Source organism: Scyliorhinus torazame, chromosome 9 (assembly GCF_047496885.1).
Source record: "Scyliorhinus torazame isolate Kashiwa2021f chromosome 9, sScyTor2.1, whole genome shotgun sequence".
Taxonomy (NCBI): Eukaryota; Metazoa; Chordata; class Chondrichthyes; order Carcharhiniformes; family Scyliorhinidae; genus Scyliorhinus; species Scyliorhinus torazame.
In genome coordinates this window covers 186186763-186203411 of record NC_092715.1, presented here as the reverse complement: position 1 = coordinate 186203411, position 16649 = coordinate 186186763, and the positions used below count along the sequence as shown (strand labels likewise).

Genomic DNA, 16649 nt, shown 5'->3' with positions numbered 1-16649 from the left:
GTCTACCCAATCTGCCCCATAGAACAATTCCCCAATTCCAGGTATTGGTCTAGTGAACCTTTATTGCACTCACTCTGAAGCTAGTATGTCCTTCCTCAGATAAAGTGACCAGAACTGAACATAGGTTCTAAGGCCTGTATAATTGCAATAAGACTTCTTTGCTTTAGTATTCCAAACTTTTTGTAATTAATACTAACACAGTGGGTTGGATTCTCCGCTGTCGGGATTCTCTGTCATGCCAGCAGTGCACCCACGCCCAGGGATTTCCCAATGGCATGGAGCTGCACACAATGGGAAACCCCATTGACCGGCTGGCGGGACGGAGAATCCCGCTTCAGGCGGGGGCGCGCTGTACCAGAAAACTGGGGCGACACGACGGAGAATGCTGCCCAATATCTATTTTCTTTAATACTTGTGGCACTGCGTGTTAACTTTGTGATTCGTGTACAAGGACACTTAAGACCCTCTGAATATCATCATTTCCCAGTCCCTCTCCATTTTAAAAATCCTCTGCTTTTCTATTTTTTCTTCCAAAGTGCATGACTTCACGTTTCTCCACATTATGCTCGATCAGCCACCTTCTTACCAACTCAACCTGAGCCTTTTTGCATCCTTTTCTACTTAACTTTGTATTATGTGCAAATTGGATATAATGCTTTCAACGCCTTAATCTGAGTTATTAACATAGATGGTAAATAGCTGAGATCAAAGTACTGATTCTTGTGGTTCTCCATTAGTTACAGTCAACCTGAAAATAACCCATTTATTTCTAGTTACTGTTTTCTTTCCATTAGCTGATCCTCAGTCCATGCTAATATATTACCCCTAATCCTATTAGCTCTAATTTTATGTGCATAACACTTTTATGAATGCCTTTTTGAAAATCCAAATACACGACATCCATAGTTTCCCCCATCTGTACCCGACTGGTTACAATCTCAAAATCTCCAATAGATCTGTCCAACATAAAACCGTGTTGACTCTGATCAATCGTATTATGATTTTCTCAGTATTATGTTACACACTCTTTATAATAAACAATTTTATTTTATGAGGTATTTTTGGCATATAAAACAACAGCATTACACCGTAGTGTACAAAAAGCAAATAAGACAATGCAAGCATCGGCTCCTCTCTCGCAAGAACCTGCCTAACCAACCCCCTACTCTACGCTACCCTAACCCCCCATCCTCCTCCCCCCCCCCCCCTCCCTCCCCTGCTGACTATTAATTCTCCGCGAAGAAGTCAACGAGTGGCTGCCACCTCCGGGCGAACCCTGACAGCGATCCTCTCAAGGCGAACTTAATTTTCTCCAGCCCGAGAAAGCTCGCCATGTCCGAAAGCCATACTTCAGACTTGGGGGCTTTGAGTCCCTCCATGCCAACAGTATTCGTTGCCGGGCTACCAGGGAAGCAAAGGCCAAGACATCAGCCTCTTTCTCCTCCTGGACTCCCGGGTCCTCCGAAACCCCAAAACGTGCCACCTCAGGGCTCATTTTTCAATACCTAGTTTTCAATACCCGGGACATGACATCTGCGAATCCCTGCCAGTACCCCCTTAGTTTAGAACACGCCCAGAACATGTGTACATGGTTCGCTGGTCCTCCGGCACATCGAGCACATTTGTCCTCCAGCCCAAAGAATTTGCTCATCCGGGCCACCGTCATGTGGGCCCGATGTACGACCTTGAACTGGATCAGATTGAGCCTGGCGCATGTTGCGGTCGTGTTTACTCTACTCAAAGTGTCTGCCCATATGTCGTCCTCTATCTCCCCCCCCCCCCCCCCCCGAGGAAGTGCTGGGTCGTTTTGGGTTCGGGGTGGGATTCATTGACTGGGTTAGGCTGCTATATCAGTCCCCAGAGGCTAGTGTGAGGATGAACAGGATGACATCTGACTACTTCAGACTGCACCGTGGGGCGAGACAGAGATGCCCCCTCTCCCCACTGCTGTTTGCGCTGGCTATAGAGCCGCTGGCAATTGCTCTGCGAGCTTCAAGGGACTGGAAAGGGCTGGTCCGGGGGGAGTGGAACATAAAGTCTCGTTATACGCGGATGACCTGCTGTTATACGTGTCAGACCCAATGGCGGAGATGGACGGAATCATGGAAACCCTGAGGGAATTTGGTCGGTTCTCAGGATATAAATTGAACATGGCAAAGAGCGAGATGTGGGTAGTGCAGGCGAGAGGTCAGGAGAGTAGGCTGAGGGGGCTGCCATTCAGGCTGCTAGGGGAAAGCTTCAGATATTTAGGGATACAAGTAGCGCGAGACTGGGGCAAGTTGCATAAGCTAAACTTGTCCCGGTTGGTGGAGCAAGTGCGGGACGAGTTCCGGAGATAGGATGCGCTCCCGCTGTCATTGGCGGGGAGAGTGCAGATGGTGAAGATGTCAATTCTCCCGAGATTCTTGTTCATATTTCAGTGTCTCCCCATTTTCATTCTGCTGTCCTTCTTTAAGAGGCTAGGTAAAATAATCCTGGGATTTGTTTGGGCGGGAAAGTCCCCACGGGTGAGGAATGCGATGCTCGAGAGGAACCAAGGGGATGGGGGGCTGGCGTTGCCGAATTTTAGCAACTACTACTGGGCAGCTAACATAGCCATGGTAAGGAAATGGATGGTGGGTACGGGGTCGGTTTGAGAGCGGATGGAAGCTGCTTCGTGCAGGGGCTCCAGTTTGGCAGCCTTGGTTACGGCGCCTTTGCCGCTCCCGCCGGCACGATACTCCACCAGCCCGATAGTGGTGGCAGCTCTACGGATCTGGGGCCAGTGGAAGAGGCATATAGGGGAAGTGAGAGCATCGGTTTGGTCCCCAATCTGCGGTAACCACCGATTTGTCCCGGGGAATATGGACGGTGGGTTCCAATTATGGCGGAGGGTGGGGATTGCGAGGATGGGCGATCTGTTCCTGGAAGGGAGCTTCCCGAGCATGAGGGTGTTGGAGGAGAAGTTTGGGCTGGCGAGAGGGAATGATTTCAGGTACTTGCAGGTGCGGGATTTCGTACGCAGATTGGTACCATCCTTCCCACGCCTCCCACCAAGGGGGATCGAGGACAGGGTAGTTTCCAGAGGAGAGGCGGGAGAGGGGAGAGTCTCCGATATTTATAAAGAACTAATGGGAACAGAGGAGGCACAGACCTAAGAACTGAAGCTTAAGTGGGAGGAGGAGCTCGGGGGGGGGGGAGATAGAGGACGGCATATGTTACACGCTCTTAATAAATTTTAGTATTTTCCCTCCTGCTGATGTTCCGTGTGTTCTCTCTCCCTCCTATCTTGAACAGTGAGGTTATGTTTGGTCCCGCAGATCGCTAACATTGTACGATCTAGAGAATTCTGTAAGTTCAAAACTGATGTATTCACTATCTCTTTAGCTTTTAAAACTCCAGAAGCTGTGCGATGAATTGAAAGGTTCAAGTAGAAAACATAAACCATAAAAATTCATTCCCCTATTCTGCAATCTGATTGGAACCCTGACTGGGTTGCTGTCTGACAAATTTATTTCATGGTATTCTTCATAATTTTCTGTAATCTTTACTTTCAAAAAGTTTTTATCTTTTCTTTGCCGAGCTCAGATAGAAAATGTAGGATATAATTGGTGCACACAATTAGCGCATGAAATATCTTGTGACCGATTAAAAACAGCAAAACATGTTATTGATCTTGAAGTATAATGTTTAGCTGGTACACATCACGTGGCATGTAGATGAGTTGGTGCAGTCAATACAATGCATAGCTGGTACTCCAGAGCAAAATGCAGTAACACACAAAGCTGTTACATGCTGTGTCACACTTAGCTGACTTGCTGCATATAATATAGAACTGGTGTAAAATGTATAATTGGCACCTGGCACACAATTCAGCATGTCGCCTCACTCATACATGCGCTGCAATATGCCATGCAGTCTTTTCGTTGAGATCATTAAAGTTAATTACTCTTTAGAAAGTGGTTTGCTTTTAATTTGTATACAAGAGTAGCCAGCATTATAAAGTTGTCACTTTAAACTTGCTCATTAAAAAGTCTTGTTGTGCTTTTTTGATTTTTTTTCATTTATTTCTGTGTTCATTGAAATCTGCTTTCACTGTCTTACCTTGAGCTCTTTTTAATGCTATCTATCATCAGATTGAAATGGCGATTGAGACACTCCAAAAGTCTGATGGTTTGACAGCTCACAGAAGTACTCTTCTCAACAGCCATGTAAGTTGCCTCTTCCTTCAAAACCACTTTGATCTTTTACCTGTTATATAAACCTTTTTCTGATTAATCCTGCTGCTATTTCTGCTTATTTTGTTTATTCTGACTTTTGGTGCAACATATTGACATTTTGTATTGCTTTCCTTTCTCCTTACCAGAATAAACAATTGATCTTGTTGTCATGTGAGAGTACCTTTAAGAAATGGGTGTTTATAAATGGGTGTGTATATAAATATCTGTAGTAAGAGTACCTTTAAGAAATGGGTGTTTCCTACTGCAGTGATGTCAGAGAGTGGGTGGAGCTGGGTTGACTGTCAGCTTTTTACTTTCGTTTTAGGCTGTTTTCTGCAGGGTGTGTTTCAGTTTTGTTTTCAGTGTTGGAGCTGAAGCCAGACAGAGCAGGTGTACTGTTGATCTCTCTGCCAGGAAAAGATCATTTGGTGAATTCAGAATTATAAATGTTCTCAGTATTGAATGTAAACCTAATGTGCTTCTGTTAAAAGGTATTTCTTGGGTCTTCTGGGTGTTGTTTGGGAAGTAATTAAGGATTACTTAGTGTTGTATTCTTTGGGGGTTGTATTTGAATTGATGGTTGCTCAGATGTTCACTATGTTTTAAAAAGGTTAACTTGAGTTTGTAGAATAAACATTGTTTTGTTTTAAAAAATACTTTTCCATTTCTGCTGCACCACACCTGTAGAGTGGGCCGTGTGCTCCCCATACCACAATATATTAAAAGTTATGGGTCAGGTGAACTCCATGATACACTTTGGGGTTCTCTAAACCATGGCCCATGACAAATTGGGGGCTCGGGGGGATAAAAGTCTATCTAATGGATTGGCTTAGTGAACTTAAAGAGAGTGAGGGGTGAGCATATTTTGGGTGCTTTTCAGGTGTGGTATTTTAGTTTAAGTAGGGAGTGTGTTGTGAACAATGGCTCTTTCAGAGGCTCTGAAGTTTTTGGGGGTGGAGACAGTCACATGCAGTACCTTACGGACAGAGACTAAAAGCAGACTGTTAGATTTGGCAGAAACATTGCAGTTAACATTACCTGACAAAATGCGAAAAGATGAGGTCATTATGGCAGTGGCTAAGCATTTAAAGTTGCCTGAGATACAGTTTGATTCATTGGAAATGGCAAAACTTCAGTCACAAATTAAACAAATGGAACATGAGAAAGCATTAAAGCAGCTTGAATGCAAAAGAGAGAGGAAAAGGAGAGAGAATAAAGGAAAACAGAAAGAATAGCCCTAGCAGAACAAAAAGAAAGAGAAAGGGAGGTACAGATCAGGGAAAAAGATAAAGAGAGAGAGTTTGAACTTCAGAAAATGGCCATGAAACATGACAGTCAGTTAAAATTGGCAGACGTAAAGGGAAATGTATAGTTGGTGGATATTGATGAGGATAGTGAGAAAGAGCGTCATCGTCGAAGGCTTGGTGGGAATCTATTTAAATATGTCCAAGCATTGCCAAGGTTTGACGAGAAGGAGGTAGAAGCCTTTTTTGTTTCATTTGAGAAGGTAGCTAAACAAATGAAATTGCCACAGGACATGTGGGTATTACTGATTCAAACAAAGCTGATAGGTAGGGCTAGTGAAGTGTTTGCATCACTACCGGAGGAGGCATCTGGGACGTATGAGGAGGTGAAAATATCCATCTTAGGTGCACATGAACTAGTGCCTGAAGCCTACAGACAAAGGTTTAGAAATTTAAGGAAAGAATTTGGTCAAACATACATGGAGTTTGAAAGGCTCAAACAGAGCAATAGAACAAAGAAGAAAGAAAAGTACAGAACAGGAACAGGCCCTTCCGCCCTCCAAGCCCGTGCCGACCATGCTGCCCGACTAAACTGAAATCTTCTACACTTCCTGGGTCCCTATTTGTCAAGATGCCCCTTAAATGTCACTATCGTCCCTGCATCCACCACCTGCTCCGGCAATGGGTTCCAGGCACCCACTACCCTCTGTGTAAAAAAACCTGCCTCGTATATCTCCACTAAACTTGCCCCTCGCACCTTAAACCTATGCCCCCTCTACCCTGGGGGAAAGTCTCTGACTATCCACCCTGTCTATGCCCCTCATAATTTTGTAGACCTCTATCAGGTCGCCCCTCAACCTCCGTCGTTCCAGTGAGAACAAACCGAGTTTATTCAACCGCTCCTCATATCTAATGCCCTTCATACCAGGCAACATCCTGGTAAATCTCTTCTGCACCCTCCCTAAAGCCTCCACATCCTTCTAGTAGTGTAGTGACCAGAACTGAACACTATACTCCAAGTGTGGCCTAACTAAGGTTCTATACAGCTGCAACATGACTTGCCAATTCTTACACTCAATGCCCCGGCTAATGAAGGCAAGCATGCCATATGCCTTCTTGACTACCTTCTCCACCTGTGTTGCCCCTTTCAGTGACCTGTGGATCTGTAATACTCTTGAAGGTTCCACCATTCACTGTATATTCCATACCTGCATTAGACCTTCCAAAATGCATTATCTCACATTTGTCCAGGATTAAATTCCATCTGCCATCTTTCTGCCCAAGTCTCCAAGCGATCTAAATCCTGCTGTATCCTCTGACAGTCCTCATCGCTATCTGCAATTCCACCAACCTTTGTGTCATCTGCAAACTTATTAATCAGACCAGTTACATTTTCCTCCAAATCATTTATATATACTACGAACAACAAAAGTCCCAGCACTGATCCCTGCGGAACACCACTAGTCACAGCCCTCCAATTGGAAAAGCACCCTTCCATTGCTACTCTCTGCCTTCTATGACCTAGCCGGTTCTGTATCCACCTTGCCAGCTCACCCCTGATCCCATGTGACTTCACCTTTTGTACCAGTCTACCATGAGGGACCTTGTCAAAGGCCTTACTGAAGTCCATATAGACAACATCCACTGCCCTACCTGCATCAATCATCTTTGTGACATCTTCGAAAACCTCTTATCAAGTTGGTGAGACACAACCTCCCCTTCACAAAACCATGCTGCCTCTCACTAATATGTCCATTTGCTTCCAAATGGGAGTAAATCCTGTCTCGAAGAATTCTCTCCAGTAATTTCCCTACCATTGACGTAAGGCTCACCGGCCTGTAGTTCCCTGGATTATCCTTGCTACCCTTCTTAACGAAGGAACAACATTGGCTATTCTCCAGTCCTCTGGGACATCACCTGAAGCCAGTGAGGATCCAAAGATTTCTGTCAAGGCCTCAGCAATTTCCTCTCTAGTCTCCTTCAGTATTCTGGGGTAGATCCCATCAGGCCCTGGGGTCTTATCTACCTTAATATTTTTCAGGACACCCAACACCGCGTCTTTTTGGATCTCAATGTGACCCAGGCTATCTACACACCCTTCTCCAGACACAAATCCACCAATTCCTTCTCTTTGGTGAATACTGATGCAAAGTATTCATTTAGTACCTCGCCCATTTCCTCTGGCTCCACACATAGATTCCCTTGCCTATCCTTCAGTGGGCCAACCCTTTCCCTAGCTACCCTCTTGCTTTTTATGTACGTGTAAAAAGCCTTGGGATTTTCCTTAACCCTATTTGCCAAAGATTTTTTGTGACCCCTTCTAGCCCTCCTAACTCCTTGCTTAAATTCCTTCCTATTTTCCTTATATTCCACACAGGCTTTGTCTGTTCCCAGCCTTCTAGCCCTGACAAATGCCTCCTTTTTCTTTTTGATGAGGCCTACAATATCTCTCATTATCCAAGGTTCCTGAAATTTGCTGTATTTATCCTTCTTCCGCACAGGAACATGCCGGTCCTGAATTCCTTTCAACTGATATTTGAAAGCCTCCCACATGTCAGATGTTGATTTACCCTCGAACATCCGCCCCCAATCTAGGCTTTTCAGTTCCCGCCTAATATTGTTATAATTAGCCTTCCCCCAATTTAGCACATTCACCCTAGGACCACTCTTATCCTTGTCCACCAGTACTTTAAAACTTACTGAATTGTGGTCACTGTTCCCGAAGTGCTCCCCTACTGAAACTTCTACCACCTGGCCGGGCTCATTCCCCAATACCAGGTCCAGTACAGCCCCTTCCCTAGTTGGACTGTCTACATATTGTTTTAAGAAGCCCTCCTGGATGCTCCTTACAATCTCTGCCCCATCTAAGCCCCTAGTACTAAGTGAGTCCCAGTCAAAATTGAAGTTGAAGTCTCCCATCACAAAAACCCTGTTGTTTTTACTCGTTTTCAAAATCTGTCTACCTATCTGCTCCTCTATCTCCCGCTGGCTGTTGGGAGGCCTGTAGTAAACCCCCAACATTGTGACTGCACCCTTCTTATTCCTGATCTCTACCCATATAGCCTCACTGCCCTCTGAGGTGTCCTCCCGTAGTACAGCTGTGATATTATCCCTAACCAGTAGCGCAACTCCGCCACCTCTTTTACATCCCCCTCTATCCTGCCTGAAACATCTAAATCCTGGAACGTTTAGCTGCCAATCCTGTCCTTCCCTCAACCAGGTCTCTGTAATGGCAACAACATCATAGTTACAAGTACTAATCCAAGCTCTAAGTTTATCTGCCTACCCGTAATACTTCTTGCATTAAAACATATGCACTTCAGGCCACCAGACCCGCTGTGATCAGCAACATCTCCCTGTCTGCTCTTCCTCAGAGCCATGCTGGCCCTATTCCCTAGTTCTCGCTCAATGCTTTCACCTTCTGACCTATTGCTCCGGTGATAGGTGGATTAGGGCTTTGAAAATTCACCAAACGTATGAAGCTCTCAGAGAAATTATACTTTTGGAGGAGTTTAAAAATTCAATTCCTGATGTAATGAGAACTCATGTGGAAGAGCAGAGGGTTAAAACTGTGAGATTAGCAGCAGAAATGGCAGATGATTATGAATTAGTTCATAAATCAAAACTTGGTTTCCGACATCAATTTCAGCCTGTGAGGGATAGAAACTGGGGACATGAGAAATACTCAAGTGTTAAAGGTAAAGGTGATCTGATGGGAGACAATAAAGAGAGTGTACCTCAGATTAAAAAAGAAATCCAGGAGGGTGGAAAAGAAATTAAAAGTTTCAGATGTTTTCACTGTAATAAGCTAGGCCATGTAAAGTCACAGTGTTGGTGGTTGAAGAAAAGCACTGGGAAGTCTGATGTGGTAAAACAGGATAAGACAGTGGGGTTTGTTAAAGTGGTAAAGGAAAGCCCAAGTGAAGCGAAGGAGGTGGAAAAGATTGTACAGCCTAATCAAGAGGTTATTGATAAGAAGGTGCCTGATCTCTTTAAAGAATTGACTTGTGTGGGTAAAGTTTACTCATGTGTATCAGGAGGAGCAGGTAAAGAAGTCACAATTTTAAGAGATACAGGAGCTAGTCAATCTTTAATGGTAAGAGATGAGGAATTATGTTGTTTGGGAAGAATGTTGCCAGAAAAGGTGGTAACATGTGGAATTCAGGGTGAGAGGAGTAGTGTTCCATTATATAAGGTAAGGTTGGATAGTCCAGTGAAAAGTGGTGAAGTGGTAGTAGCAGTAATAGAGAAACTATCTTGTCCAGGAGTACAGTTTATCTTGGGTAATGATATAGCTGGATCGCAGGTGCGAGTAATGCCTACGGTGGTTGATAAGCCAGTGGAAAATGAGACAACTGAAGTGTTGGAGGACGAATATCCTGGGATTTTTCTGGATTGTGTAGTAACAAGGTTGCAAAGTTACAGGTTAAGGCAAGAGGAGAAATCAGAGAGTGAAGATAAAGGTGAAGTGAAATTATCAGAAACGATTTTTGATCAGATGGTTGGAAAAGAACAGGTGGAGGATGAGGCGGATATTTTTAGTTCAGGAAAATTGGCCGAGTTACAACAGAAAGATGTAGAAATAAAACGGATGTATCAGAAAGCATACACGGAAGAGGAATCTGAGTGGATACCAGAGTGTTATTACCGTAAAAGTGATGTCTCGATGAGAAAATGGAGGCCTTTGCATATGCAGGCGGATGAAAAGTGGGCAGAAGTTCATCAAGTAGTATTGCCAACAGGGTATAGAAAGAAGGTGTTGCGAGTTGCACATGAGGTACCAGTGGGAGGTCATTTGGGAATAAGGAAAACTCAAGCTAAAAACCAGAAACATTTTTATTGGCTTGGACTACATAAAGATGTAGTTAAATGTTGTTGATCATGTCACACATGTCAAGTGATAGGGAAACCTCAAGCAGTGATAAAACCAGCGACCTTAATATCCATTCCAGCATTTGAGGAACATTTTACACGGGTCCTAATTGATTGCGTAGGACCGCTTCCTAAAACGAAAAGTGGGAATCAATATCTTTTAACCATAATTGATGTGTCTACTAGGTTTCCAGAGGCCATTCCAGTACGTAATGTTACAGCTAAAAAGATTGTGGAGGAGTTACTTAAATTCTTTACTAGATATGGACTACCCACAGAAATACAATCAGATCAAGGATCACAATTTACCTCGAGGTTATTCAAAGAAGTTATGGATAGCTTAGGAATAAAACAATTTAAATCAACTGCGTACCATCCAGAATCGCAGGGAGCGTTAGAAAGATGGCATCAGACATTGTCTTTAATGTTGAGGGCTTATTGTCAAGATTATCCAGAGGATTGGGATAAAGGAATTCCATTCGTACTGTTTGCAATTAGGGATGCACCTAATGAGTCAACCAAATTTAGTCCTTTTGAACTAATCTTTGGTCATGAGGTAAGAGGACCACTTAAATTGATTAAGAAAAAATTGGTGAGTGAAAAATCAGAAATTACATTATTGGATTACGTGTCAAATTTTAGGGAACGATTAAATAGAGCAGGTGAATTGGCTAGACAACATTTTCACATTTATGTGACCAGCAATCCGTCTAACATATACTGATCATAATCCGTTGACGTTTCTGGAGCGATTCCGGAATAACAATGCAAGACTGTTTCGCTGGAGTTTATTGTTACAGCCATTTCATTAAAAAATAATACATGTGGCAAGACGAGACAACGTGATAGCTGATGCTTTGTCACAAATGTGATGAACGGAAGCAGTTTCAGTTGGAGGAAGAAGAACGAAAAAAAAATGGACTATATTATCATACCTGTTTGCGTGTATTGTTTTTTTAAACGATAAAGTATATTTTCTGTGTTCATTTGTTAAGGATTATGAAAAGGTGAAAAATGAAACCATCTTGAAGTTAATGGGTTTTTTTTCTTGGGGGGTGGTGTCATGTGAGAGTACCTTTAAGAAATGGGTGTTTACAAATAGGTGTGTATATAAATATCTGTAGTGAGAGTACCTTTAAGAAATGGGTGTTTACTACTGCAGTGATGTCAGAGAGTGGGAGGAGCTGGTCTGTCTGTCAGCTTTTTACTTTCATTTTTAGCAGCGTGTGTTTTAGTGTTGGAGCTGAAGCCAGACAGAGCAGGTATACTGTTGACCTCTCTGCCATGAAAAGACTATCTCTTGATCATTTGGTGAATTCAGAATTATAAATGTTCTCAGTAGTGAATGTAAACCTAATGTGCTTCTGTTAAAAGGTGTTTCTTTTGTCTTCTGGATGTTGTTTGGGAAGTAATTAAGGATTACTTAGTGTTGTATTCTTTGGGGGCTGTATTTGAATTGATTGTTGCTAAGATGTTCACTGTATGTTTTAAAAAGGTTAACTTGAGTTCATAGAATAAACATTGTTTTGCTTTAAAAAATGCTTTTCCATTTCTGCTGTACCACATCTGTAGAGTGGGCCATGTGCTCCCCATACCACAATCTATTAAAGGTTGTGGGTCAGGTGAACTCCATGATACACTTTGGGGTTCTCTAAATCCTGGCCCATAACATTGTGATGTGAGAATAGTGCAGAATAATACGTTCTCCCCGATTCCATTGGTTTCCCACCATAACTTTATCAAGGGATCAGAAGACACCCCGAGGGAACAACAGCAAAGATCTAGTTGTGTCTGCTGTTTATTGAAGTTTCTAATTTGCCTTATAAGGAGCAGGACTTCTGTCTGCCTCTTAGAAGACAAATAATACCAGTAGAGGCAGAGGCTTCCTAGCATAGTTCTAACACCCTGAGCTCAGTCAAACCTAGTGTATTTGTGAAGAATAGTACAGCCAGTGATATAAGGGCTTATTGGCCTCCATGTGGATGTATGTTAGCTCCACGGGTGAGATAAAGACCACAAAACAACCTGAAGGACATTTTTCTTTTACTCAGAGGCCATAAACAAAATGTGCAAGATTGAAGTGGGAGAGAGTGCACCCTTCCACTAATCCAAAATAATTCAGTGGGATTAAATTTCACAGGTCACTGATGACAATGATCCTATCGTAATTATCTGGTTGGTAATCTGAGGAACCTTGATGCCAGTGTTGTCGTATCATTATGCATCTTCTCATTTAAAGCCATTGGTGATGTCATCAGTAAGTGCTGTGACATTGTTAGTTGTTGTTGTACCCGTGTATATTTATTTTTAACTGTCATTAGTCCCAATTTTATTCCGTAACTATTATTTCAATGTTTAGCTAAATGCTCTCATTATTGAGTCCATACTGTATTTTAAACTTTGTTATTTTTATATGTTAGAGAAGACTAACTTTATTAACATCGCATTTCAACTACTTTTTTATGGTAAAGCTACCACATCTTGTTGGCGCTGAGAATTTTTAAAAATCGAGTTTCAGCGCATTCAACAGACGTTTTGCTAGGCTACCGACAGAAGACAAGTTAGCAGCACGGTAGCATTGTGGATAGCACAATTGCTTCACAGCTCCAGGGTCCCAGGTTCGATTCCGGCTTGGGTCACTGTCTGTGCGGAGTCTGCACATGCTCCTCGTGTGTGCGTGGGTTTCCTCCGGGTGCTCCGGTTTCCTCCCACAGTCCAAAGATGTGCAGGTTAGGTGGATTGGCCATGATAAATTGCCCTTAGTAACCACAATTGCCCTTAATGTTGGGTGGGGTCATTGGGTTATGGGGATAGGGTGGAGGTGTTGACCTTGGGTAGGGTGCTCTTTCCAAGAGACGGTGCAGACTCGATGGGCCGAATGTCCTCCTTCTGCACTGTAAATTCTATGATAATCTATGTAAATTCTATGAAGCAGCACATAGCTATGTTTGGGTCTATCAGTGAGTTTGTGGAAGAGAACAAGAACTGGACTGAATATGTGTAAAGGTTGGAACACCTTTTCTTGGCAAATGGGATCACAGATGAGGTGGAAAGCGCTCAATTCTCCTGAGTGTTTGTTGGGCAAAGACTTACAATCTAGTGAGAAATTTAGCTAAACACGGAAAACAGGGGAAATTTCATTTGCGGATTTAGCTACGCTCGCTCAGAATTACCACAACCTTTAGCCGTCAGTAATTGTACAACGGTTTAAATTCCATAGTGATTTTTGGCAGAGGACAGTCTATTGCTAACTTTGTTGCTGAGTTACGCCAGCTCTCTGAACATTGCGAGTTTGGGGCAGTTTTGGAAGACATGCTTCAGGAGAGACTAGTTTGTGGCATTAACAAGGACAGAATTCAGTGGCTTTTTCTGGGAGAATGCACAATTACTTTTAAGAAGACTCTTGAAATCTTTCAGGGCATGGAAATGGCTGCCAATAATGCAAAAGATATTGTGCACTGCATCAAATAAAGAAAGAAGCTGCAAGTAAAAGGATGAAGGCAGTGGTGTGTTTTAGGTATGAAGGATCATAGTGAGATTATTGATGCTGTTTTTCACCAGTGCAACAAGAAATGGCATTTAGCGAAGAGGTTCTGGGGTGCTGAGAGAAAGTCGAAAGCTGTGCAGGGAATTCAAAAGCAAGGAAGCCTCATTCGATGGCGCATCACTTGGAAAGCTGAGACCAGGCTGATGAACACTATCACGACATGTTTAATATGAGTGAGGGGCAGAGACTATTTATGCTAAAGTGGAGGTCGATGATCAGAAAATCAACATGGACACAGGAGCCTCTGCATCGGTAATCAGTGAGGAGACCTTCAGGAAGATTTGGGGCTCTAAGCAGGCACCAGCCCTTACTCTAGCAAGAATCAACCTTCAAATGTACACCAATGAGACTACCATTGCTTGGAGAGTTAGAGGTAGACATTGTATATAACAACCAAGAAGCAAGAGCCTGGCTCCTGGTGCTAAAAGAGCATGGGCCTAGTCTACTAGGGCATGACTGGCTCAGGAAAATATAGTTGAACGGGGGGAGATTAAGCAGACAAGTGACAGAGAAAGTAATTCAGAAATATCCTGAGGTTTTCAAAGACGAGCTGGGTACATTGTGTGGCACGACAGTTATGCTGTTCATAGATCTTCAGGCTACTCTTTTTATCAGAGGATAGTGCCCTACCCCATGAAAGATAAGTGGAGGAAGAGTTGGAGTGGCTGCAAAGGGTAGGAATCATTGAGGCCATTCAGTTTTCACAGGCAGCTCCAGTTCCCGCTCTTAACCATGATGGCACTGTGCATATGTGGGGATTATAAACTTACCATTAATCAGGTTTCCAAGCTGGATATTTACCCGTTGCCAAGAATAGAAAATCGGCTTTCAACCCTTGCAGGATGCAAGACATTTTCATAACTGGACATGAGCCAGGCCTATCAACAGCTCTTGCTAGAGGATGTTTCAAAGCAGTACGTGTCCATCAACAAGCATAAAGGGTTGTTCATGTATAATCATTTGGTTTTTGGCGTATCCTCCAGTCCATCAAACTTTTACAGGACCATGGACAACCTGTTGCAAGGCATTCCTCATGTTGTATTTTCATTTGATTAAGACTGAGGAGGAGCACCTCAGCAACCCCCCCCCCCCCCCCCCCCTAACTTTCCCTCCCAGCTTCCCCCATTTGCTGGCAACCTCTGACCCCCATCACCTTGTTCCAAGTGAGCGTCAATCGCCATGAACCTCAGCTAGGTGCAGTTCCAGCTGTGGCCAAGTCTCCCTCTGATTGGTGGCAGCTCTCAGATGTGGGCTGATGCCTTTCAAGGGGACACTAATTCTAACACTTGAAATGAGCTCAGAGGTCCCCTAAACAGCAAAGTCCAGATTGCCCCTGGCTATCTGGCCCATCATCAGGAACTCTGTTGTTTTGGCAAATAGCCAGCCCAATATGTGTTTTTGCATAAGAAAGAGGAACTGCTGCAAATTCTTTCCCCCTCCCAGCCTGAATATTAAAGCCAAGTGTATGGTCCTATTTGTTGTGCCCATGTAACTAATAAACAAAATGTTTTTTTTAAATGAAAAAAGAAACAATTCATTTTTGTGCCTGATAATTTTTCTCCTTGGTGTTTGAAGCAATGCCTAGATTTTAATGTTTAATTCCTGGAGATTCCAAGACCAGCTTTAAGTGTTAGCAGACCTACAGTCAATGCAACACATGCAGGAAATCAAGCCTTGGATTTTAGTGGCCTATGTGATTTAGTTCTGTACTTGACAGCTCACTGACAAACCCACCTCATTTGTCTTTGACTCAAAAATATTGTTGAGCTCATTAATGCAGTGCAGTAGCATGCCTCGCTTAGTAGAAGTGTCAAACATAATGTCACAGTTAGTTCAGCATGTCTCTTTTTAGTATTTCATTTACAATTATATCTGTAAGAGCCCACAAGGGGTCTACAGGATGGGAAGGATTATCTTCCCCGTGGTCCTTGAGGAATAAGAGCTTCCCCGCTAGGGGCGGGGGATCTCTTATTAACCTTTGGATAAAAGGTTGGTTAGTAAGGCACTGACCAGACCAGCAATTCGATAGGAATCTACCGGGCAGTGCATATCTTGTTTTGTAAATAAAACTATGCTTCTTTATTTTATGGTGTGGAATCTCTGTGTCCTTATTAAACTGGCGACGAGGAGCAAACTGGCTTGCTGTCAAACCTGCACCTACTCGGCTGAGCCACCTCCCCAATTTTCTGGACTCAGGTTTGGATTTACTTGATTCACCATGCCTCTGTTTGGGGGGTTAGATGCATTTGACGCCAGTTATGAAGACTGGAATCAGTATGCAGAAAGGATGCGTTACTTATTCTGGGGCAACAATGTCATTCGTAACTTCGACGTCACTCGCTGGCTCGCTGGGTCCGCCAAACGGACCCGTTACTTTCCATGTTCGGGTTCAGCGGCAATTGATGCATTTGGATCACATTCGCTCACAGAGGTTACTCCTTCATGAGATTCCTCAAAGGCAACCTTTCCTGGGTCCTCCAGCTTCATTGGCGATCCAGCCTGCTGTGACGCCTCCAGTTTCTCTTGACGCCGACATGCTCGATGTTGTATCTTCTGACTCTGCAATGGAGACACCGACCTCTGAGGTCTCGGACGCCAATCAGCTGCCTCCTGCCAATCGTCCACCATGGTGTCCCAGCAGCGGACGAGGTTCACCAGAACCGATCTGGCACATCAGCTGAATGGCGATTTGTCGGGGCGGAAAAGAAGCAACGTCCTCCTCCTTCTCCACCTCATCAATCGCCAAGGGGGTCTTTGGATCTCCTCAAAGGTGGAGGCTGTTCATCG

General features: G+C 43.7%; 1 protein-coding gene across 10 annotated transcripts in view; it reads left to right on the top strand.

The window, feature by feature from the left end:
• The window catches only part of rfx3 (regulatory factor X, 3 (influences HLA class II expression)), a 667766-nt gene that overhangs the window by 448834 nt on the left and 202283 nt on the right, over positions 1-16649 (top strand). For 8 of the 10 annotated variants that reach the window (XM_072516900.1, XM_072516898.1, XM_072516896.1 and 5 more), the window contains one exon: positions 4116-4190. The exons of the other annotated variants lie outside the window; for them this stretch is intronic. In XM_072516900.1, the coding sequence (XP_072373001.1) occupies positions 4116-4190 (75 nt within the window). The remainder of the gene's footprint in view (positions 1-4115; positions 4191-16649) is intronic. 10 annotated transcript variants of the gene reach the window in all.